This window comes from Pithys albifrons, chromosome 7, assembly GCF_047495875.1.
Source record: "Pithys albifrons albifrons isolate INPA30051 chromosome 7, PitAlb_v1, whole genome shotgun sequence".
NCBI lineage: Eukaryota > Metazoa > Chordata > Aves > Passeriformes > Thamnophilidae > Pithys > Pithys albifrons.
This window is the reverse complement of record NC_092464.1, coordinates 58,731,195-58,755,502: the sequence shown is the minus strand read 5'-3', so window position 1 is coordinate 58,755,502 and position 24,308 is coordinate 58,731,195. Positions and strand designations below refer to the sequence as shown.

General features: G+C 52.4%; 3 protein-coding genes across 3 annotated transcripts in view; 2 read left to right on the top strand and 1 right to left on the bottom strand.

The window, feature by feature from the left end:
* The window catches only part of LOC139673811 (zinc finger protein 850-like), a 685,564-nt gene that overhangs the window by 497,342 nt on the left and 163,914 nt on the right, over positions 1-24,308 (top strand). Inside the window, 1 exon segment of the mRNA XM_071559630.1 lies at positions 23-457. Coding sequence (XP_071415731.1) covers positions 23-457 — 435 coding nt within the window.
* The window catches only part of LOC139674242 (olfactory receptor 14J1-like), a 232,700-nt gene that overhangs the window by 141,545 nt on the left and 66,847 nt on the right, over positions 1-24,308 (bottom strand). The gene's annotated exons all lie outside the window — the stretch shown is intronic.
* The window catches only part of LOC139673824 (class I histocompatibility antigen, F10 alpha chain-like), a 209,648-nt gene that overhangs the window by 176,785 nt on the left and 8,555 nt on the right, over positions 1-24,308 (top strand). The gene's annotated exons all lie outside the window — the stretch shown is intronic.

Genomic DNA, 24,308 nt, shown 5'->3' with positions numbered 1-24,308 from the left:
TGGAGCAGCGACTTCACTCAAGGGAGAAACGCTACAAGTGCTTGGAATGTGGGAAGAGCTTCAGCTTCAGCTCCCACCTGATCCGCCACCAAATGATCCACAGTGGGGAATGGGCCTACACATGTGGGGAATGTGGGAAGGGCTGCAGCTGCAGCTCTGAGCTGATCTGCCATCAGAGGATCCACACTGGGGAACAGCCCTACAAGTGTTCGGAGTGCGGAAAGAATTTTAGGACCAGCTCACAACTCTTCTCACATCAGCGCACACACACACAGGAGAGGCCCTTCTGCTGCACCCACTGCAGAAAGAGATTCAAACAAAACTCCCACCTTGTCACCCACCGGCGCATCCACACTGGGGAGAGGCCCTACAGGTGTGGCGAGTGTGGGAAGAGCTTCACTGACAGCTCTAACTTGACCCAACACCAACGAACCCACCAATAAGGGAAGCCCTCAGAGTGCCCCAACTGCGGGAAGAGCTTCGTCTGCTGCTCCACCTCCATCACCCATTGGAGTACCAATGTTGAATGATCCACAGTGACCCACATTGAGCACAGACCTGGTGACCCATGTTGGGTAAAGACCTGGTGACCCACTTAGGGTAGAGTCCTGGTGACCAACATTCCTGGTGACTCACATTGGGAAAACACCTGGCTGGTGGTCTCCTCATCCTTCTGGTTCCCTGTAGGCACCTGGGTGAACAGAGTGGGAGGAACATCCATCAGGACACAGACCTGACCTTGAAAATCCTTTGGGATGAGGGGATTTGATGACTTTACGCCTGTGCCAGGGCATCCCTCATTGGAATGTCCAAGCAAACGATGCCCTGTTTGCAGATGTGTCAGTGGTTGGCTGAGGGGACTCCACTCTGGTTTCAACCCCAGATTAACATCCTGATGGTGAGGCAACCCCAGGAGTCAAATGGCTGTCAGTCAATCCCTTTATACTCTAAAGGTCCAGTCCTCTTTCACAGGGGCAGGTTTTTCCAACATATCCCTTCTTGGGGTGTGTGTGTGGAGATTCCTCCCTTAGGGTGGGAACCCCCACCAAGGTCACTCCTTGAGGCTGAGAGCAGAGATCTCCCCAGGTCCCTTGGGCTGGGTGAGTTCCATTGATCTCTACTTAATAATTCTTTCGTGATAGCTTTAGTAGAATTGCTTCATCAGTTGCTTTAGGATGGTGCACTGTCCTGTCTCACACTATACTGCTGGTAGGTTTAGCATTTATATTTTGTAGTAAATGATTTTGATTGACATCTTTTATCTGATCACTTGTAATAATGAATAAACCCTAAGCCTTCCATTTTCCCCCCTGCCCCAGGGTGCCCCCCCGCCCTCCAGCAGCCCCAGCACCCCACACAGGTTGGGTGCCACCCCAGAGCCCCCTTTTCCAATCCCCCGTCTGCCCAAAGACCCCCATGGGACTGTCCATCCTGTCAGCCCAATCCCCATTTTCCACCCTTCTGCCTATTCCTCCCTTTTCCCATTGTCCCCTCAATCCCCAGCCCCCCCACCAAGATCAGTTTGCTGGTCACAGCTCACACTTTCCCTCTTCTCCCGCCCTTTGCAACTAATCCCCCCAGTGTCCATCTACCTCCTGATCAGTTTTGGGGGTCCACCCCTCCCTTATCCCCCACTTTTCTGACCTCTCCCATCCCTTTTCCCATTGTCCCCAGTCCTCAGTTTCCAGCCCCCTCTGTTTTCAGAGGGGTCCCACTCCCCTCTCGCTCACTGTGGGAATCCAACCACCCCTTTTATCCCCTTCCCCTCAGACCTTTCCCACCATCCACTCCTCCCACCCCCCACACTGCTCACCCAAGAACTCCTCACCCACAGCCAGGAGGGTCCCAGCACCACCAGTGCCCCTAAAGGTCCCCCCAGAAGGGGGTTTGGTGGGGACTTTGGTGGGCTCTGAGTGTGTTTGGGGGGTCTTTGCATGTTTTGTGGCAGTTTAAGGGGGTGCAGCTAATTGAGAAGTATTTGGTGAGATTTGATGTATTTCTGGAGGATTGAGAGTTGTTTGAGAGAGTTCAGAGGGATTTGGGGGGAGTTCAGGGGTATTTTAGAATAATTCAGAAATATTTGGAAGACCTTGGGTATTTTTGGAGTATTTGGGGAAGAATGAAAGTTCTTTTTGGGAAGAATCAGGTATTCCAGGAGGTTTCAGTTATTCTGGGAGAATTCCTATATTGGGGGAGGGATCAGAGTTACTGTGGAATGAATTCAGGGATATTTTGGGATAATTGGTTTCTATTGGGATACTCCCACATGTGAGTCTCTGTCTGTGCATCCCTCCCAGCTCAGATCTGCTCTGGCAGTCCCTGAGCCCTCAGTCCTGCCCCAAACTGCGGCCCTGGGGGCAGCTCTTTGGGTGACGTGGGGCAGCAGAGACCCCCCAGTGCGGCTCTTTCAGTGCAGGAAAGCCCAGGAGGGGCTGGAATCTCCCTTATCCCGGGCCGTGGGATGGAGGGCCCGGCACAGCATCCTCGGGGCTTTGGCAGAAAGGCTGCAGTGGGGAGGGACAGAGCGAGGGGGAGGGACTGACACACACCACTCATCTCTTGTTTGTGCCACTGGTGTGACACCCCCTTGTCCCCCTGAGCCCCGAGACAGATCCAGCAGCTCAGCACCTGCTCCGTGCTCAGCCCCAAGCCCGGGATGGGCTGTGGGGTCTGGGACACAGCCCCACTCTGGGGGGCACAGCCCCGCTCTGGGGGGCAGAGCTGCTGCTGGGGGCACCGGGAGGGCCGGGGGGCCTTTATCCCCCTGGTGCAGCTCCGAGCGCTCGAGGGCACAGCCCTGGTTTGTGGGGCTGAGTCACAGCAACACACCCAGGGCCGCACTGTGAGCCAAAGTGCCTTTATTGACACCGTGGGCAGGCACAGGGCTGTGTCTGACACGATGCAGCTCCCCAGGAGTCAAATTTGGGCCGGTTTAGGAGGGGAATTTCAGTGAGGACACCGGACATTCCGTGGTGCGGATCCATCTGAGTGACATCAATCACTGCACATCCTTCCAAGCTACACAAACATCTGGCGAATCACCTGAGACACACATTTTTAGGGCTTAGGCAAATGGTTAAAAGACTGAATGTCTTGTGGCTATGCATTTCTTTTCTAACTAGACATTGTTTACTGGTTGCAGCCTCCGTCACAGAGAGGTCTTTTGTTTTATTTCTCACAGCTGTAGGATTAATCTTCTTCAAGGTTTTCTTTATCTAAACTTTGCATTGTTAAATAAATATATGTGGTTTACAGTATTTGTGCAGTTTGTTCAGAAATTCCTGTCTCCTGCGTATCTTCGATAGAAAAAACAGATAGAAAACATTTGTCTTTTCCCAGGATTCAGGCCAGTTCCTTACGAACAAACCCTTCTAAGTCGCTCTCAGCAAGTCCCACTATAGCAAGCCTGGCTTCAGGGCTGCCCTCCCGCCCCCAGGTTCCAGCTGGTTTGGGGGCTGCAGCCCTGCTGGGGCTCGGGGCTTGCAGCAGGTGGAGGGGGGCAGGAGCGGGACTTGGGGGGCTCGGTCCCAGTGTCCCCCCGTGTCCCCTCCTCAGGGGCTGTGTTCCCCTTTTCCCCCCCGTATCCCCCTGTGTCCCCTCCGTATCCCCCCGTGTCCCCCCATGTCCCCTCCCGAGACCCCGCACAGGGAGCGGCTCCCCGCCCGCTCCTTCCCGCGGACCCCCCGGCGGGCTCGGAGCGAGTTTGTGCCTCGGGGGTGGCCGCAAACATCGCGTTCCTTCCCGGGTGTGACAGGCCGAGAGTGACACTCTCGGGACAGACATCGATTCTTTGTTACTGCAGAGCTGGCCCGGGGCTGCTTCACAAATCCAGCACCAACTGGCAAAGCTTTTTACCATTTCTACATCTTGGCAAACAAAGCTAAACAAGCTTGGAAGCAGCTGCGAGACATCAAAGCTCAACAGAACACTTGTTATTTCAGGCTCAGCTCTTTCCCTTCTGCAGCTTCTGGGAAAGGGGTCTCAAAGCACAAACTTTGCTCTGATCCTTCCAGGTGTTTCCTTCCTCTTGGAAAAAGCAGCTCCTGACCCTGAACAGGCTCCTGTGCCCTCGCAAACACTTCAGCTCCCTTTTAACTGTGAGCAGACAGTGACTTCTCTATTTATTTAAAATTTAAACTTGTCTTTTTTTATTCTCTATTTGTCTTTTTTGCCTCTTGATCTTTTTCAATCTTTCTCCCTCTCCTCTCTTTCCCTCCCCGCCTTTTCCCCTCCCTTTGTCCTTTCTGCCACCTCCTCCCGGCATTGCCTGTTCAGCTCAGGGCAAACCCTGCCCTGCCAGGGCTTCCCGAGGTGCCTCTTGCCCCTCCAGCCCAGAGACTGCAGAGCCCCAGCCAGGCTGTGCTGGCTCCATGGGATGTGGCACACGCGGGGGCTCGGCTGCCTGCAGGTCTCCTCAGCCTCTGCCTTGGCACAGGCGCCCCAGAGGATTCACCTGCAGGGGCCAGGAATGCCAGCCCTGGGCTCTGAGGCTTCTCTGCCACAAAGGGAAAAGAAACCCAGGAGACAAAGTGTTCAGGCCAAGAGGAAGCGTTGAACCCCTGCAGTGATCCCGAGGAACAGTCCAAATGGGGCAATGCTGGGAAAACCAACGCCCTGGGTGTGGGCAGGGAGTGGGAAGAGCATCTCTCTCTTGGGAAGCACCAGTGGGATGGGGATGGAGCCCTGGGGTTGGTGTGGAGCACTCAAATTCCAGGCTGTGGTCACCTCTGGAGGCTGAAGATCCATCTCCATGTCCTCAGACACACCTTGGTGCCTGTGAAGGACCTGCCTCAGCTCTTTTGCCCTCCTGAGCCCCAAGAGGGTCCCTGTCCTGGATGGGACTCAGGATGGACTGAGGATCCAGCACTTGAGGCCACAGCAGAGGGGAGAGGACCCAGCCCAGCCTTGTTCTGCTCTTCCCTTTCCCAGGGCCAGACTGGGAAACATCCCACCCGGTGCGTGTTCTCCTCCCTCTGAGTGTGTTCCTGGGAAGCCTCAGCTTCAGCCTGGCTGTGGCCCTGACTGGTGAGTCCCACCCAGGCACCCCCGTGGGGAGGATCCGGGCCAGGCACCTCCATTTTAGGGGATGGGAGGATCCCAGGATTTTCCCAGCATCAAGGCAGGCTCCCCAGGCAAAGCACCCTTTGGGGTGACTCCCTTTTTGCCCTAAACTGTGGTCCAGGTGTCTGCTCCTCACTCCATCACAAGAATATCATTCCCAGTTTCTCCTTTGCAGCTGCAAGGAAAAACCCCAATAAATTAATCCCATTTTCCTGCTTTTTAGGACTGCCCATGTGTCTCCCTCAGCTTTCTCTATTTCATTCCTTGGAGATGCCGTTTCCCTCAACTGGAATTCTGCTGTGTGTGCCCAGACACTAGGCCTGGTTTCCAAGGAAAATGCTGTTACTTTTCTGAGGCTGAGGGCAACTGGACCACAAGCCAGGAAAGGTGCAAGGCCCTGGAAGCTTCACTGACCATCTGAAACACCAGGGGTGAACTGGTGACGACTGGACTTGAGCCTCTTTGCCAGCACCACAGTGGGAAATGTGGGGAAATAAAGAGTATAAAACCATCTCCAAACCTGCCTGGCCCCAAACTGGTCCCAGTGCTGGAGCCTGGAGCCAAGCCCTTGGGAAAAGCCCCATGTCTGGGTGGGGGATGGACACAGGTGGGAAAGAGGAGGGGGGGAAGGCAAGACCTGCCACCCCTGATGTTTCTTTGCTTTACACAAGTTCATTCTATGCCTTATTAATGGCTTGTAATAACATAACTAAGCCCTAAGAGCCACAAAGGTGAGGAGTTTGAGTGCCACTAAATAGACATGGAATAATCACAAAGAACTTCCCTCCCAGGGGATTTGCAGGAGGAATACACAGTGCTGCAGGACATGCTCACAAACAGAGTTTCTGAGGGAGTTTTGGGGTTAAATTTTGCAATAGAGAAAACCAACTGCTGGACTGACTTGAGCTCTGATTTGCCTACGGTGATGTGGGGCTGATGGAAGACTTCCTGAGGTGCAGCTTGTATTCTTCAAGCTGCCTTCCAGCCCCAAAAGCTCAGCAGCCTCTGCAAAGCAGGATGTGAAGCGCTGCAGAGCTGCTTCTGTGTCAGCAACGAGGGCGGCATCGTCAGCAAAAAGCAGCTCTGGACAAGGTGATTCAGGGGCTTGGTGTGGGCCTTCAGTCGCCTCAGGCTGAATGGGCTTCCATCGGTACGATATCGGATGGAGATGCCGTTTTCTTCATCGAGCTCTGCCGTGGCTCTCTGGAGCATCCTGCTGAAGAAGGTTGTCAATAGAGTTGGTGCAAGAACACAACCTTGTTTCACACCACTAGTTATTGGAAAGGGATCAGAGAGTGCATTGCCAGAATTGACTTGTCCACACTGATCCTCAGGATCCTCAGGATGATCATTTGGAGGAACCTGGGGGGACATCCTAAACATTCCAAGATCTGCCACAGGCCTGTTCTGCTCACAGTGTCAAAAGCTTTGGTGAGGTCAAGGAAAGTTCCATGGAGTCCTTTGTTCTGTTCCCTCCACTTCTCTTGCAAATCAAAGCTTAAGTCAGTCCAGCAGTTCCCCTACCTGGGAAGCATCATTTCCTCAGACGGTAAGATTGACAAAGAGATAGACAAGAGGCCAGCAATGGCTCACAGAGCCTTCTGAAAACTCCATAAAAGAGTCTGGTCCAATAAACACCTGAAGAAAAGTACAAAGATCAGTGTTGTGCTGGTTTGAAGGTGAACCAGCAAGGGAAAATGAACTCACCACGAGAGAGATTATAAGTCAGAGCTAAAATTTAATAATAATATTATTATAACAACACTGACACACAAGGGAAATTGCTTTCAACTCACAATACCCCAGCAGTATAACCCAGTGTCCTGGGGCACAAACCCAAGGGGGTTTGTTTGCCCTTGTGCTGAGACCCCTGTGGCTCCCCCAAGTCCAGAGCAAAAGGAAAAGAAAAACCTGTTGGTGCAGGCGAGGGCTGTGGTCTGGGCGAGAGCGGTGATCTCCTGCTGTCGAGGTCCTGCTGCTGCTCTGGATCCGACGAGAAGGTCCTGAGGTCTTCTTACCCACCACTTATGTACCCTCAGGGAGCACTCAGTCCCTCCCCCTGGGCGGGGACTCACACAATGGGTGATTAACTCTGGGAGCCAGGGGTTGTTGAGCTGTTGATGGCCCATTAGCAGCTCCGCCCCCCTCAGGCTGGGTGTGAAGTGATAATGGCTCCCTGGGCAGCTGCTGCTAATGGCCCATTGTCCTTCGGGAATGAATAGAGGGGGTGGAATACACAGGTTTGATCACCACCACACAGGGTTAGCTGGTCCCTCCAGCTGAACTAGGACATTATCCACCCCTTATTCCACTCCATCTAGTCATTCCCAAATTAACCCCCTTTTTACATATACATATATATACACATGTATACAATGAAACATTACAAACCCTTCTCGCTCAAAATTAGGTCCCCTTGTGGTACACAACGTGTTTCTCCATCTTTTTGCATTACCCACCAAGTGCAACCAGGTCCTTGAGCAAAGACAATCCCTCGGATGGGTTTGCCTTTGTTTGAGGTGGGACTAACCCAAACAGTCTTTCCTAACATACCTCTCATATGGACCACAGGGACTTTATCTCCATCTACAGTATTCAAGAGTTCTGATTGGGCAGGGCCAGCTCGATTGATGGAGCCCCGGGTGTTGACCAACCAGGTGGCCTTTGCCAAATGCAGCTCCCAGTGTTTGAAAGTTCCCCCACCCAACGCCTTCAAGGTTGTTTTCAGCAGTCCATTACATCGCTCAACTTTCCCGGCAGCTGGAGCATGGTAGGGGATATGATACACCCACTCAATGCCGTGCTCTCTGGCCCAGGTGTCTATGAGGCTGTTCTTGAAGTGGGTGCCGTTGTCAGACTCTATTCTTTCTGGTGTGCCGTGTCTCCACAGGACTTGTTTCTCAAGGCCCAGGATGGTATTTCGGGCAGTGGCGTGAGATACGGGGTATGTCTCCAGCCATCCAGTGGTTGCCTCTACCATGGTCAGCACGTAGCGCTTGCCTTGGCGTGTTTGGGGAAGTGTGATGTAGTCAACTTGCCAGGCTTCCCCATACCTGTATTTCGACCACCGTCCACCATACCATAGAGGCTTCACCCGCTTGGCCTGCTTGATGGCAGCACATGTGTCACAGTCATGGATAACCTGTGAGACACTGTCCATGGTTAGATCCACCCCTCGGTCACGAGCCCATCTGTATGTTGCATCTCTGCCTTGATGACCAGAAGCATCATGGGCCCATCGGGCTAGAAACAATTCACCTTTATGCTGCCAATCCAGATCTACCTGAGAGACTTCAATCTTGGCAGCTCGATCCACCTGCTCATTGTTACGATGCTCCTCATTAGCCCGGCTCTTGGGTACATGAGCATCTACGTGACGGACCTTCACACTCAGCTTCTCTACCCGGGCAGCGATGTCCTGCCACATCTCAGCCGCCCAGATGGGTTTCCCTTTGCGCTGCCAGCCGGCCTTTCTCCAGCGCTCCAGCCATCCCCACAGAGCATTGGCCACCATCCACGAGTCAGTGTAAAGGTAGAGTCTTGGCCACTTCTCTCGTTCAGCGATATCCAAAGCCAGCTGAACAGCTTTCAGCTCTGCGACCTGACTTGATCCACCTTGCCCTTCAGTCGCTTCTGCAACTCGACGTGTAGGGCTCCATACAGCTGCTTTCCATTTCCGGCTTGTCCCTACAATGCGGCAAGAGCCATCTGTGAAGAGAGCATATCGCTTCTCCTCTTCTGGTAGCTGGTTATATGGTGGGGCCTCCTCAGCTCGTGTCACCTGCTCCTCTTCTTCTTCAGAGGACAATCCGAAACTCTCACCTTCCGGCCAGTTGGTGATGATTTCCAAAATCCCAGGGCGATTAGGATTCCCTATCCGGGTTCGCTGCGTGATCAGAGCGATCCACTTACTCCATGTGGCATCAGTGGCGTGATGGGTAGAAGGAGCTTTTCCTTTGAACATCCATCCCAACACTGGCAGTCGGGGTGCCAGGATGAGCTGTGCCTCAATGCCAATCACTTCTGAGGCAGCTCGAACTCCTTCATAAGCTGCCAGGATCTCTTTCTCAGTTGGGGTGTAGCTGGCCTCAGATCCTTTGTATCCCCGACTCCAGAATCCCAGCGGTCGTCCTCGAGTCTCCCCAGGTACTTTCTGCCAGAGGCTCCAGGATGGGCCATTCTCCCCGGCTGCAGTGTAGAGCACATTCTTCACATCCTGTCCTGTCCTGACTGGCCCAAGGGCTACTGCATGGGTAATCTCCTGTTTAATCTGCTCAAAGGCTTGTTGTTGTTCAGGGCCCCACTGGAAATCATTTTTCTTCCGTGTCACAAGGTAGAGAGGGCTTACAATCTGACTGTACTCAGGGATATGCATCCTCCAAAAGCCCACGGCGCCTAGGAAAGCCTGAGTTTCCTTCTTGCTGGTCGGTGGGGACATAGCTGCTATTTTGTTGATCACCTCTGTTGGAATCTGACGACACCCGTCTTGCCACTTCACTCCTAGGAACTGAATTTCCTGAGCAGGTCCCTTGACCTTACTTCGTTTAATGGCAAAACCAGCTCTTAGGAGAATCTGGATTATCTTCTTTCCTTTCTCAAAAACCTCCCCTGCTGTGTTCCCCCATACAATGATGTCATCGATGTACTGTAGATGTTCTGGAGCCTCACCCTTTTCCAGTGCAGTCTGGATCAGTCCATGGCAAATGGTGGGACTGTGTTTCCACCCCTGGGGCAGTCGATTCCAGGTGTACTGCACCCCCTTCCAGGTGAAAGCGAACTGCGGCCTGCACTCTGCTGCCAACGGAATGGAGAAAAAGGCATTGGCAATGTCGATGGTGGCATACCACTTGGCTGCCTTGGACTCCAGCTCATACTGAAGCTCCAGCATGTCCGGCACAGCGGCACTCAGGGGGGGTGTGACCTCATTGAGACCACGGTAATCCACCGTCAGCCTCCACTCTCCACTGGACTTTCGTACTGGCCATATGGGGCTATTAAAGGGTGAGTGAGTCTTGCTGACCACCCCTTGGCTCTCCAGCTCACGAATCATCTTGTGTATGGGGGTCACAGAGTCTCGGTCAGTGCGGTATTGCCGACGGTGCACTGTGGCTGTGGCCAGCGGTACCAATTGTTCTTCAACTTTCAGCAGTCCTACAGCAGAAGGGTCCTCTGAGAGGCCAGGCAAGGTGCTCAGCTGTCTGATTTCCTCTGTCTCCACAGCAGCTATGCCAAAGGCCCAACGCGGTCCCTTTGGGTCTTTGAAATATCCATTCCTCAGGTAGTCTATGCCAAGGATACACGGGGCTTCTGGACCAGTCACAATGGGGTGTCTATGCCATTCCTTGCCAGTCAAGCTGACTTCAGCTTCCAGTACAGTCAGCTGTTGGGATCCCCCTGTTACCCCAGAAATAGAGATGGACTCTGCCCCGACGTATCCTGATGGCATCAACGTGTATTGTGCGCCAGTGTCCACTAAAGCTTTGTATTTCTGTGGGTCTGATGAGCCAGGCCACCGAATCCACACAGTCCAATAAACCCGATTGTCCCTCTCCTCTACCTGGCTAGAGGCAGGGCCCCCCTAGTTCTGGTCATGGTATTCACTGCGCTCTCCCTGTGAATATGACCGGGAGGTTCCTTCAAGAGGATCGGGCATAACATCATCATTCCTATACTGTCTGGAGCCTTGCCCACGAGAGACCGGAGCAGCCTTCAACCTTGAAGAATTCCCTGTGTTAGTTGTGCCTCTTTGCAATTCACGTACCCGAGCTGCTAAGGAAGAGGTGGGTTTCCCATCCCACTTTCTCATATCTTCTCCATGCTCATGGAGGTAAAACCACAGATTGCCGCGTGGAGTGTACCCTTTCTCCTTAGCTGGAAGACGCCTGCTTCTGATGGCAGAGACTCTTGTTTGTTCTGGAGAGATATGACAGAGTCCTTCCTTAATCTTCTCTTCCAGTTCAGCCAGTTTTGTTTCCACAGCTGAGACATGGGCTCGTAATGGAGCAGTGACAGTGTCTTCATAAATCCTGAGTTTGCTGACCAGTGCACCCACCTTGTCTTCTCCCTCTCTCCACTGCAATGTTGCAAGGTAGCGAGAATACATTTCTGGCCCAAGTCGTGCAAATTTTAACCACATCTGGGATGTGCACTGGACACCATCTGGACTTTTAGGGAATCTCTCATCCTCTGAAAAGATTATCTCCAGTACGGCTAATTCCCTTAAGCACCGGATACCTTGTTCCATCGTGTTCCACTGTCCTTGCTGTACGTGGAGGTCCTCCTTACAAAGATATCTCTCCCTCACGCTTGACAACAGTCGCCGCCAGAGGCTGAGAGTTTCCTGTCTCTTTCCAATGCCCTGATCAATGACAACATCTCGAGACAGGGATCCCAGCTGCCTTGCCTCACTCCCATCTAGAATGGTATCATTGGCTGCAGCATCCCAGATTCGAAGTAGCCAGGTCAAGATGGACTCATTTGCCTGTCGTGTGAACTCTCTCCGGAGCTCACGCAGCTCTCCCAGGGATAGGGACCGGGTGATTATTTCTGGCTCCATTTCTTCTGCTTGAGATGAAGGTCCTGACTCTTCCTCGTCATGCGCTATACGAACTGATTTGGTCTTTGATTTTCTTTTCTGGACAGGGGCAACTGCTATCGGTTTCTGTTGTCCTTCTGGCTCAGTCATGGTCTGGGTGGACATGGCGCTAGTTGATGTATCTCTCTTCCTCTCTGGCTCAGTCATGGTCTGGGTGGACATGGCGCTAGTTGATGTATCTCTCTTCCTCTCTGGCTCAGTCATGGTCTGGGTGGACATGGTGCCTGTGGATTTGCTCCTTTTCTCCTCCTCCTGATGATGCTGTACCACACCAAGCAGTGTGCGGTAGGCAGTGGCCAGGGCCCAGCAGGTTGCTGTGAGCTGCACATCTCTGGGACTACCAGAGCATCTTCCTTTCACATAGCTTAGCATTTTGGCAGGGTCCTGCAGTTGTTCCGGGGTGAATTTCCAGATCATTTGAGGAGAGAAGGTCTCCAAATACTGGCCCATATCTTCCCACTTCCCGTGCCACTCAACATCATCCGCTCCCAGGGCAGGCCTCCAGCAAGTCTCCTTAGAGAGCCCAGTTCTGACCCTAAATATGGTGTATACAGTACAGAGGAGACAAAGCAACACTAACAGCAAGATTATGCTGTCCCTAACATCAAAAGGAAGCTCAATATTTTCAATGATTGTTGTAGCAGAGGTGAAAAGGTGGAAGTAACCATCTCCGCCTGTTTTCCCCACAGTCTGGGTGTTATTTTTAATGAGACCCCAGAGGTAACAACCCAAACCAGGACAGGCACACCAGACTGAATATACATTCACAATGAAATTCATTGCTTCTGATGTTATGACATCATAAATGTAGTATATTAGTAAAGCAATTTTGATCCTTCTCCCTGGTATTAAAGAGAGCATCAAAACAGGCACATGGTTCCCCATGTGTCGAAATATGAACAGGCCCAGATACACCATCCACATGAATACATCAAGCAACATGGTAGTCAGGGATTTTCTGTACTCAAATACACAAAATGAAATTGTAGTTCTGACTTCTCTCTCGGGCCCCACGTTGGGCACCAAAAGATGTGCTGGTTTGAAGGTGAACCAGCAAGGGAAAATGAACTCACCATGAGAGAGATTATAAGTCAGAGCTAAAATTTAATAATAATATTATTATAACAACACTGACACACAAGGGAAATTGCTTTCAACTCACAATACCCCAGCAGTATAACCCAGTGTCCTGGGGCACAAACCCAAGGGGGTTTGTTTGCCCTTGTGCTGAGACCCCTGTGGCTCCCCCAAGTCCAGAGCAAAAGGAAAAGAAAAACCTGTTGGTGCAGGCGAGGGCTGTGGTCTGAGCGAGAGCGGTGATCTCCTGCTGTCGAGGTCCTGCTGCTGCTCTGGATCCGACGAGAAGGTCCTGAGGTCTTCTTACCCACCACTTATGTACCCTCAGGGAGCACTCAGTCCCTCCCCCTGGGCGGGGACTCACACAATGGGTGATTAACTCTGGGAGCCAGGGGTTGTTGAGCTGTTGATGGCCCATTAGCAGCTCCGCCCCCCTCAGGCTGGGTGTGAAGTGATAATGGCTCCCTGGGCAGCTGCTGCTAATGGCCCATTGTCCTTGGGGAATGAATAGAGGGGGTGGAATACACAGGTTTGATCACCACCACACAGGGTTAGCTGGTCCCTCCAGCTGAACTAGGACAAGTGTCTACAGAGCCATTGTACTGTCTGCTCTTTTCTATGGGTCTGAATCCTGGGTCATCTACCGCCACCACCTGCGGCTCCTCGAACGCTTCCATCAGCGCTGCCTCCGTTCAATCCTAAACATCCACTGGTCTGATTACGTGACCAGTGTGTCTGTTCTGAACATGCAGGGGTCACCAGTATGGAGGCCATGCTGCTGAGAACGCAGCTGTGCTGGGCAGGGCACGTCTCCAGGATGGAGGATCACCCACTGCCTCCCGAAGATTGTGCTCTATGGAGAACTCACCACTGGCTGCCGCAAGAGAGGAGCCCCGAAGAGGAGATACAAGGACTGCCTGAAACAACACCTCAGCCTTGGCCATATTGCCTGCCCCAATGGGCCACTCTGGCCTCCATTCGGGATTCATGGAGACACACCATTCATGACGCTGCTGCTTCCTTTGGGAACGCAGCACAGTCAGTCTGGAGGAGAAAAGACAACGCAGACAGAACCGTTCCTTGCAAATATGGCCAAAGGAGATGTTCCCCTGTGCCTTTTGTGACCGGACTTGCCTATCCTGTATCGGCCTTTTTAGCCACCAGCAGCTTGCAGCAAGCGTGGGTAGTGCCCTTCCCAAATCTTTGTTCACAAAGCCTGGCCATGAGAATGCTTTTTACTTCAGGACTGATCCCCAAGACACTCCTTTAATCAGTCTCTTCAACAGTGCAAAGTCTCCCTGCTATCAGTCCAAGCTGTCAGTTCTGCTGCCCCTTCCTTCACTCAGAATGGAAAATTCCATTATTTCCTATTCTTTGTGCCCAAGATGGCCCTGACCACCATGTCACCCACCAGTCACAGAATCATAGAATGGTTTGGGTTGGAAAGGACCTTAAAGATCATCTAATTCCAATCCCCTCCCATGGGAAGGGACACCTTCCACTAGACCAGGTTGCTCATCCAACCTGGCCATGAACAACTTCCGGGGATGGGGCAGCCAGAACTTCTCTGAGCAACCTGTGCCAGGGTCCCACCTCTTTCCCAGTAAAGATTTTCTTCCTGATATCCCATCTAACCGTTCTCTCTATCAGTGTGAAGCCATTGCCCCTTGTCCTGTCACTCCAGGCCCTTGTAAACAGTCTCTCTCCATCTTGCTTGCTGGCTCCTTTCAGGCACTAGAAGGGCACAATTAGGTCACCCCAACGCCCAATTCTCTCAGCCTTCCACCATGGCAGAGCTGCTCCATCCCTCTGATCATCTTGGTGCCTCCTCTGGACTCGCTCCAACAGCTCCATGTCCTTGCTGTGCTGGGACCCCAGAGCTGGAGTCAGCTCTGCAGGTGGGGCAACATCCAACCAGGTGTGTTCCAGCAAGGACAGTGTGGAACCTTCTGGAATAAAAGGGGACACTGTGACACCACAGAACCTCATGGAACCAAAGGGACACTGTGACATGGTACAACCTTTCAAAGCAAGCAGGGATCATGGACACTGCAGAATGTCCTGGAATCAAGGAGCCCTTTGAGGCACTTTAGAGGCTCATGGGACAAAAGAATCCTGGGACACTCATCACAGACCAGCCCCTCCAAATGACCATTCCCAGCACTGGTTTGTCACCCACCTCCGAGAGGTGGTTTGTTCCTTCACAGAGGGACATCAAGTGACTGGGCCAGAAGTACAAGAGATCCCAACTCTTTGTTTTCTCGGGCACAACTTTGTCTGTGCCACCAAGGGCTGTGAGCAGACCTGTTGTGCTGAGGCTCTGGGGCCTGGTAGTCTCCTGGCACAGCCCCAGGAAGGCTGGGCACTGTCACCCCTTGTCCTGCCCTCAGCATCACCCCCCATGCCAGTGCCCCCAGCAGAGCCCTGAGCAAGGTGTGAGGGACAGGATGTGCCTTCCCCGGGCTGGGGGTCAGGGCTGGTCCTTTCTGCTGCCTCCAGCCAAGCCAGGCTTTGCTCAGCACCTGAGCTGCTGCCCTGAGCAAGGTGTGAGGGACAGGATGTGCCTTCCCCGGGCTGGGGGTCAGGGCTGGTCCTTTCTGCTGCCTCCAGCCAAGCCAGGCTTTGCTCAGCACCTGAGCTGCTGCCCAGAGCCTTTGCCTCCCTGCAGTTGTGGCCTCCAAGGATCTGCTGGGGTGAGTCCCTGGGGAGGCTTTGTCAGGTATGGCCCGTGGGAGCTCCTTAAAACTTCTGGGGCTGCAGGTATTTCATGGTGCTTTGGGTTTGGGTTTTGATTTGGAAGGTATGAGAGGTTTGTTCAATCATGGCCTCCAATGATCTCCTGAGGGTCACAGAACTGGGAGGGAGCAGGGCCAGGACAGCTGAGCCCAACTGGCCCAAGGGATGTTCCCTTTGATGCAGGGCCATGCTCAGGGTGTTAATGGGGGGTTGGTCAGGAAGGGCTGATCTGTGTCTTGGCTGGGCTGGGCATTGGGCACAGAGTGGTGAGCAGTAGAGCAATGGTGTTGTGCTCCACATGTGCTTCTTGTGGGGTTTCTTTGTTATAGTTCCAGCTTTTATTACTGCTATTGTTGTCATGGGTAGCAGCAGTGTGTTCACTGAGGGTAACACAGAACACTCACTGGATCTGTTTCCCTGTGCCTGCTGTAGCCCCTGCAGTTACAGGGCTCTGTTTGCTGGTTCACACACAGGTTTAGAGCCCCTGGAGAACAAGCCAAACAAGGAGCCTCTACAGAGTCTATTTCTTGGCATGTTCTTGAGAGTGACTTTGCAAAAAGCCCTAAGACTGCATGTCTTGAGCTAAGGAGAAGCCCTTTCCTGATGGAGCTGCTGTTGTGGAGCCCAGCTGTGTCCCAGCAGTGCCCATGGCCTGTCCCTGCCTGTGAGCCCAGGATGGACATGCAGCAGGTCTGTGTCCCAGCTGGCAGAGGAGCAAGGCCTTAGTCCAGCCCAGGGGCTCTGCAGGAGAGTGTACAAGTGGAAAGAGAGCAGGTCAGCAAAGGCCCAGTGCTGGTGCTCCCTGGCAGTGCTGCTGTGCTGGGACTCTTTGCCCTTCTCTGCACACATGGAACTGCCCAGTAGATGCCTGAAACTCTCAAATCAAAAACCCTAACCAGCTAGAGAGGGCTATTGCAAGAGAGTTTGTTTAAAATAGAGATAGCAAAATTACTCAGGTACAGATTTAAGAGAGTAAAATTAATGAAAATAAAAAATTAATTAGATGAGAGGATGAATAAAATAATTTAATCGAGCACAACACTATGACAAAAAGAACCCACTGAGCACCAAGGAAAACCTGGGAAGTCAAACTGAGCCTGTCATGAGTTTTATTGTGAACACTGTACAGAAGAAAACTGACAGGTTCTTCCTGCTGAAAAGCATCCAGTCATCATTTTCCTCACAGCATCCTTCAGCTCCTGGTTCCTCAGGCTGTAGATGAGGGGATTCACTGCTGGAGGCACTACTGAGTACAGAACTGACAGTGCCAGATCCAGGGATGGGGATGAGATGGACTCAGGCTTCAGGTAGGAAATTGTGCCAGTGCTGACAAACAGGGAGACCACGGCCAGGTGAGGGAGGCACGTGGAAAAGGCTTTCTGCCGTCCCTGCTCAGAGGGGATCCTCAGCACAGCCCTGAAGATCTGCACATAGGAGAAAACTATGAAAATGAAACAACCAAAGGTTAAACAGACACTAACCACAAGAAGCCCAATTTCCCTGAGGTAGGAGTGTGAGGAGGAGAGCTTGAGGATGTGGGGGATTTCACAGAAGAACTGCCCCAGAGCATTGCCATGGCACAGAGGCAGGGAAAATGTATTGACTGTGTGCATCAGAGCATGGAGAAAGCCACTGGCCCAGGCAGCTGCTGCCATGTGGGCACAAGCTCTGCTGCTCAGGAGGGTCCCGTAGTGCAGGGGTTTGCAGATGGCAACGTAGCGGTCGTAGCACATGATGGTGAGAAGATAAAACTCTGTCACGATGAAGAACAAAAAGAAAAAGAGCTGTGCAGCACATCCCATGTAGGAGATGGTTGTGGTGTCCCAGAGGGAGTTGTGCATGGCTTTGGGGACAGTGGTGCAGATGCAGCCCAGGTCTGTGAGGGACAGGTTGAGCAGGAAGAAGTGCATGGGGGTGTGCAGGTGGTGGTCGCAGGCTACGGCGCTGATGATGAGGCCGTTGCCCAGGAGGGCAGCCAGGGAGATGCCCAGGAAGAGCCACAAGTGCAGGAGCTGCAGCTGCCGCGTGTCTGCCAATGGCAGGAGGAGGAACTGGCTGATGGAGCTGCTGTTGGGCATTTGCTACTTCTGGAGGTGGGGCACTGTCCAAGGAGGAAATGACAGTGACAAATCAGATGAGATATTTCTGAGAATAATCACAGCCATATCCCAATACCCCTTTCCCTTCTACTCACACTCCCCACTTTTCCTTTTTCAGGAAAATTTGCTTCATATCCATGGCTGGAGCCCTGCTTGGTGCTCACTACATTTCCCATGAGGAGCAGCCCCTCTGCCCACTGGCTGTGAGGGTCAGCCGTGCTCTGCTCCAGTGGGGTCATGGCCATTTTGGGGGCAGGGCCCATCCTGGTGTTCAGCTGTGTCAGATGAAACTGCTTCTAAAGAAAAAGTTCTCATGGGTATCTGCACTCCCAGTTTTGAGAAGATTTCAGGATTCCAGAAGACAGTTGCAGAGGTTTGGGTGTTTTGTTTCTGACTCCCCTCATCTTCCTTGTGGAGTTTTCCTGGATGGCAGAACCCCTGAGCATTTTTGCTGCCCTGAGGAAGAGCAGAGCAGGGCTTCCCAAACAGGACCATGTCTGTGGCTTAGTGCAGAGTGAGGGGAGCTGCTCTGTCCCTCTGCCTTGTTCCAGCTGCCCTGGACGTGGGCCTTCCTCAGAGAGAGACTGATCACACTCCCATTTTTGTCTGAAATTCCACTAGACACTGTTGAGAACAGAGAGATCCATCACAGAGCACTCAATGTCCCAGCCTGGCTCAAGGTCTCAAGGACACACATGGCTCATCTCACCAACCCAACAGCATTTCCTGGGATGGGCACAGCATCTCTGCCCCTCTGCACTGGGGATTTCAGATAACACAATTGTGCTATGAAGATGATTTGCATTCTTGAGGGCAGCTCCCAGCTTGGAAGGACATCTCAGAGAAGAGCCAAGTGTCCTGACAATGGGGTTTGATTCTGGGAAACACACCTCATTCTCCAGGCACACAGAATTCACTACTGACAGCCCCACAGGTCAAAGGAAAATTGGAATGTCTCATTCCCAGGGACCCACCTGCCTGAGGGGGATCACAAGATCAGTGATTGACTCTGTGGCTTGAACTCCCATTCCCAGTGAGCCTGACTGAGAGAAGGAGGAAACAACCCCAGTAACAAGGGCAAGTTGAGGAAAAAGGAAATGCACACTGAGGGTCCGGCTGGGAGAAGCCAGGGCAGAACCAGGTGGGCACTCAGGGCATTGCCATCCTGATCCAGCTGTGCCACCTCCAGACACCAACAATGCCAGGTAGTTGTTCTCAGCTCCTGTTCAGCTCCTCAGAGTTCCCTCTGCTACTCAAACCACCAGGCATGTGGCTTGAGAGCCTGATAGAAATCCCTCCTTTCACCTTCCCCTTGATGTATCCCCTGGAAAATATCCCTGAGTGCTCTGTAAGAAGTACTCAACTATGAAACTCTCACTTGATAGCTGAACAAACCTGCTCTGCCCTGCCCTGCCAGGGTTTGCTCTTTCCATCCACAGCGTCTCTCCCAGCACTGAGGGAGCTCCCCAGACCAGCTGAGAGCTGCCTCTGGCATGTGGCAGAGCTCCTGCCCTGGCACAGCACCCTGGGCTGCAGGACCCTGCTCTGCAGGACAGTTTGGGACAGCCTGGGTGGCACAGCCAGGGTTCAAACCCTACAGCCATCCCTAGGAGGAGGGAACCCTGCTGGGATGTTCGTGGGATGGTGCAGCAGAGAGTCCCTGCTTTGCAGCCTGTCCTCACCTTCAGCACCAGAGAAACTGTGATATCCCACATTAGAGACCCCCCAGGCTGTGGGATGTGCCAGCGTTGGGAGATCTTCCCACAAACTGCACATACATTGCCCTTCATGCAGACTTACCTTCTGAAAGCCTGGGAAGACTCCTCTTCTGTGGATCTTCCTCTCAACTTTCCTCACACCCCAGACTGTGAGTAACCTCTCTCTGCCCTGCTTTTCTGCCCTCGGTGTGTGCAGGCAGTGCCCTGAGCCCTGCTGGGCTGTGCACAGGAGCTGCTCCTGGGCAGAGCTGTCTCTCTGCAGCGCTGCCCGCTTGCCAGGAGCTCCCTGTGTGCCAGGAGCCCGGCCCAGCTCAGCAGCACAGCAACAGCCCAGGGCATTTAATGGCCCTCTGGGGGGTTTGGTGCTGAGTCCCTGAACATCAGACCCTGAGGAAAGGTGCAGGAACCTCTTGAGAAAGCAAAGTCTGAATCAAACTTTAAAGTCTCTTTAAAGTTTCTTTTGTTGCTAATGGGTCCCTCTGAGGGCCATAACTGAGAAAGTGTCCCCAGATTCCAGTTAGAAAACAAGGAGACAATGATGACAAATATGGACTAGGAAAGAAAGGTCACTCTGATGCTGAGGAAAGTAAGAAACATTTCATTAACCTAAAGGTCTCTCCCTCATTCCTCGGGCCTCTTCCTTGGGCCCCGGGGTGCGGGATGTGGAATAGCAGGGGCAGGAGGATGGGGTGGCACCTCCCAGGCTGCTGAGCAGGGACAAGGAGGCAATGAGGCCCCAGGGCTGCAAGGCTCACTTGTCTCCTCATGCCATCAGGGGCACACACAGCAGCCATGGCCAAAGGCCTGCACAAGTTGGCTCTCTTGGGGCCTTTCAGCTTCTGCATATCCCTGTCTCCTCTCCAGCCCAGGCTGTCCTACGGTGTCCATGCCCTGCCCCTTTCCCTGCAGGCTGTCGGCATCCCCCGGCTGCCCCACCTCGCTGGCCCCTTCCTGCACTGACATCTCTCCCTCCTCCCTGGCTCTGCCTTGGAGCACAAAGCCTTGGACTGATCCAGACTCCTTCAGGGGGATGTGTTGCACCACAGCACTGCCCTTGGGCAGAAATTCCTTTCTCCTTGTGTGCAGTCTGGACCTCCCCAGTTTCCCTTCAAGGCCTCTCAGGCTTCTCCGGTTCTTTCCTCAGTCTCCACCGCACTGGGCCCAGGGCTTGGAGGCTTCCAAACCCCTTCATACGATATCTCTGGTATTTAGCCATGAAAATGTTGTGCTCTTAGTGCAGGAGAGACAGAGTGACACCTTATGCCAAAGGTTGTATTGGCAGAACAAGGCACAGGAACTGGAACTGAATGAGGGGAGATTTCCATTGGATGTGAGGAAGAAATATTTTGTGCTGAGGGTGGCAGGAACCTGGGCCAGGTTATTAAGGAACTGGAAACCCCATCCCTGGATCTGCCCAAGTTTGAGAATTTTGTACAGCCTGAACTTGTGGAAGGTGTCCGTGGCTAATGCAAAGGTCCTTGGACTAGTGTCTGGTTTAGGTCTCTTCCAATCCAAACAGTTTTTTAGTCTTTTATTCTTATATGCCCAACTCCGTCTCCACAGGGTTGCATATACTGACATGCACCATGTTGGCATTTCAATGTGACCTAATCCCCAACACTTTATGAAAATGGAAAAACAGTCCTTTTAGGGACATGAATTTCAATGACTTTGGAGGAACCTTTCAAACCTCGAAAGTTATAAAGGAACTAATAGAGATTTCCAACATCTCTGCATGAAAGGCTCCCCAAGTGATCAGTGACAGCCCCCAGGATGGCCTTGCAGCTGAGGTTGGGGGTTTTCTCACTCAGGTCCTGAGACTCAGGATGGACAGCCAGAAAGTGCATTTAGGGACTGTACAAGACTTGCCATGGGATGTCCAGGAAATGACCAAAGTGATTTGTGGAGGAAGAGGCATGAGAAAATAGAAAAGGTGATGAAAGAGCTGATCATGTGCAAACAGGTGACTGCTCAGTGCCTTTCCCTGGCTGTGCCCTGAAACTGATTCCACAGTCTGTTCCATTTTCCTAATCCCTCCATTGTCAGAAATCTCTGGGACAGGGCATCTCTGTGCTCTGGGTTTAGAGGGAGATCCAAGTGCCTGCCACTGGAGTTGGAGGCACAGACCATCAGATCTTGTGTTCTTTCGGGGCCCAGACTGGTGGGTGTGTGGGTGAGTGGGTGTAACCACCTGTGACCATCAAACCAGAGAAACCAGCAAGTGGCAGAGGCCTGGGAGCCGCTGTCTGAGATCGTCTCCTGAGGGATCCACATTGTCTGGGTGTCTCTGGAGCTCTACATCTTCTCCTGACATAGCAGAGCACACAAACAGCCCATCCTTGTGTCCCTTTCCCCACTGACTGTGCTTTGGTTTGGCCCAGAACCCGCCCGAGGTCCCTTCCAGGATGAGTTCCTGTGCATTTCCCTCCCCATGGACCTTCCTTTCCTGATGCAGCATCTGTGGGGCAGCAGAGCTGGGTCAGTGCAGGGCCAGGGCTGGCTGTGACAGGGGCCATGAAGCCACTGCCAGGAGGTGACAGCAAGGACAGTTGGCAAAATATAAAATTAAATATGGGGACTTGGTTCTTTGAGGGAGGGAAGGTTTGGCTGGAGCTGGCATGTGAAGAGAATGAAAGACAAGTGGTGTTGGGGGAAACAGGGAATGTTCAGCCTGGAGATGAGGATAAGATTTTTCCCCAGTTTCAGGGCCAGTGCAGAGCAGGGTGGCCACAAGCCCAGGTTGCCTTCCTGCCTGCCAGGGTTGGTGGGGCTGTGTGACAGAGCTGCCCCCAGAATCAGAACCTGGGGGGGCTCTCCCACTTGCCCCACTCTTTCAGCTCCCCAAGGATGGAATTTCTGTTGTGTGGGTTCCCTGATGTGCTGGATGACCTCACAATGCTCCCTGGCCAGAATGTCTCCTGAGGGCCACCCAGGCTGCTGCAGTGGAAGTGACCTCACAACCATCACATTCCAGCCATATCTCCATGCCTGGCCTCCCCTTCCCTCTGCCCCTGTCTGGTCCCTGCTTCGATTGTAGGAAATGATATAACTTTTCTAATACCATAATGGTTTTAATTAGCCTTTTAATGAACTGCTTGAATTAAAGCAAGTTGTGTGTTGGGCCTTAAATCTCTTTCAGCCAGCACTCAGCAGAATTTAACCTACCACTGTGAGAACACAGCTTGGGAAAAGTACTAATTCTCTAAGTTTTGTTAAGTGAACGTTGATATGCTTTGATGAACAAAGCCTGGGATAGAAAGATGTGCTGTTGATGTTGGACATCTGGAATGCAGAACTTATGGACCACAAGGACATTTGCAGAAACCAGTAGATAAAGAAGATGAGTAACAAGGACTTAGTAGATGTGATGGAAAGTTCCAACCAGGAGAAAAAGACTAAAAATATGGACTAATTAGCAAAGAGAGGGAGAAGTCCATAACCAATAGAAGATAAAAAATAATTCAATATTAATTCAAAATTACTTCAATAAAATTATGTCATTTAGAACCAATGAACATTGATTTGTTTGCTAAAAATTTATAAATAGGTGAAAAAGTGATGCATTGGTGTCTCTGTGAAAGGATTTCTGTTGGACACACACAGAGCACTGGGAATAAAGTGATGCCTTCCTTTCTAACACCAAACATGCAGTGTTAGGGGGTTTTATTACCCCAATCATTTCAGAGGGGTTTGGCAACAGCATGAGCAGGTTTTGATTAATATCTTGTCTCCAAGTTGCTGGGGCCCAATTGCTTCCCCGTGAGGCTCCTGTAGCAGAAGTGGCTTTGCAGAGCCCAGCAAGAAAGAACACCCTTAACCAGCAGCTCTGCAGTGCTGCCCACCAGGCTGGGCTGGCAAGGGAGGGCTCCTGGCCATGGACTGGCAGGACCTGCTGCTGCCAAGATGCATTTGGGGTTTCAGGCTCTCCCTGGCAGAGGTGCCACCAAGTCACTCTGAGTTGTGCCCGTGGCCTTCAATGTGCTGGGACTGGCCTGGGCCTTTTCCTGCAGTGGGATGTGCCCTGGTCATGGCACAGGAAGGGCAGTTCCTCCCCCAGCAATCTGCTCCTTCTGCATGTCAGGCCCCCACTCACTGCCCCTCACTCTGCTCAGTGTTTGCCTTGGCTCTTCACTTGATCAGATCTGCTTGGGTGTTCTGAGGCACAATCTACACTTACTGTTTCTGCACCCACAGCATAAGAAATATCATTTTCCCTTTCTATGGGGCTGGACCTGATGGGCCTTTTTGCATTCCTGCTTTTAATTCCACTTTTTGGAAGGTGACATTTTCCCCAGTTGGGTCAAGATATCGGGCTCTTTCACAGCTTCCTGAAGTAACTCAGAATCATAGAATGTCCTGAGTTTGAGGGACCATAAAAGATCATCTAATTCCAGTCCCAATGACATAGACAGGGACAACTTCTACTAGACCGGGTTGCCCAGAGCTCTGCCCAGCCTGGCGTTGAACATTCCAGGGATGGGGCAGTCACAGCTTCTCTGGGAAACCTGTGCCAGTGCCTCAGCACCCTTAAAGGGAAAAATTTCTTCCTAATACCTCCTCTTACCCTTCCTTCTCTCAATATGAAGCCATTCCCCCTTCTCCTGTCACTCCAGGCCCTGGTAAATAGTCTCTCTTCATCTTCCCTGCAGGCTTCTTTAAGGTACTGGAAGGTCACAATCAGGTCACCCCTAAAGGTTTTCTTCTCCCAGCCAAACAATCCCAACTCTCCCAGTCTTTCCTCACAGCAGAGCTGCCCCATCCCTCCGATCATCCTGGTGCCTCCTCTGAACTCACTGAAACAGTTCCATGTCCTTGCTGTGCTGGGACCCCAGAGCTGGAGGCAGCTCTGCAGGTGGGGTCTCACCTGAGAGGGCAGAATCCCCCTCCCCTGCTGCCCAGGCTGCTTTGGAGGCAGCCCAGGACACCACTGGTCACCACATGCCTTGGTGACCAAAGATCCAGTAACACATCCCCCCTGGAAAGGCCTCCTATTACCTGGGTCAGGAAGTTTTCCCCCATTCC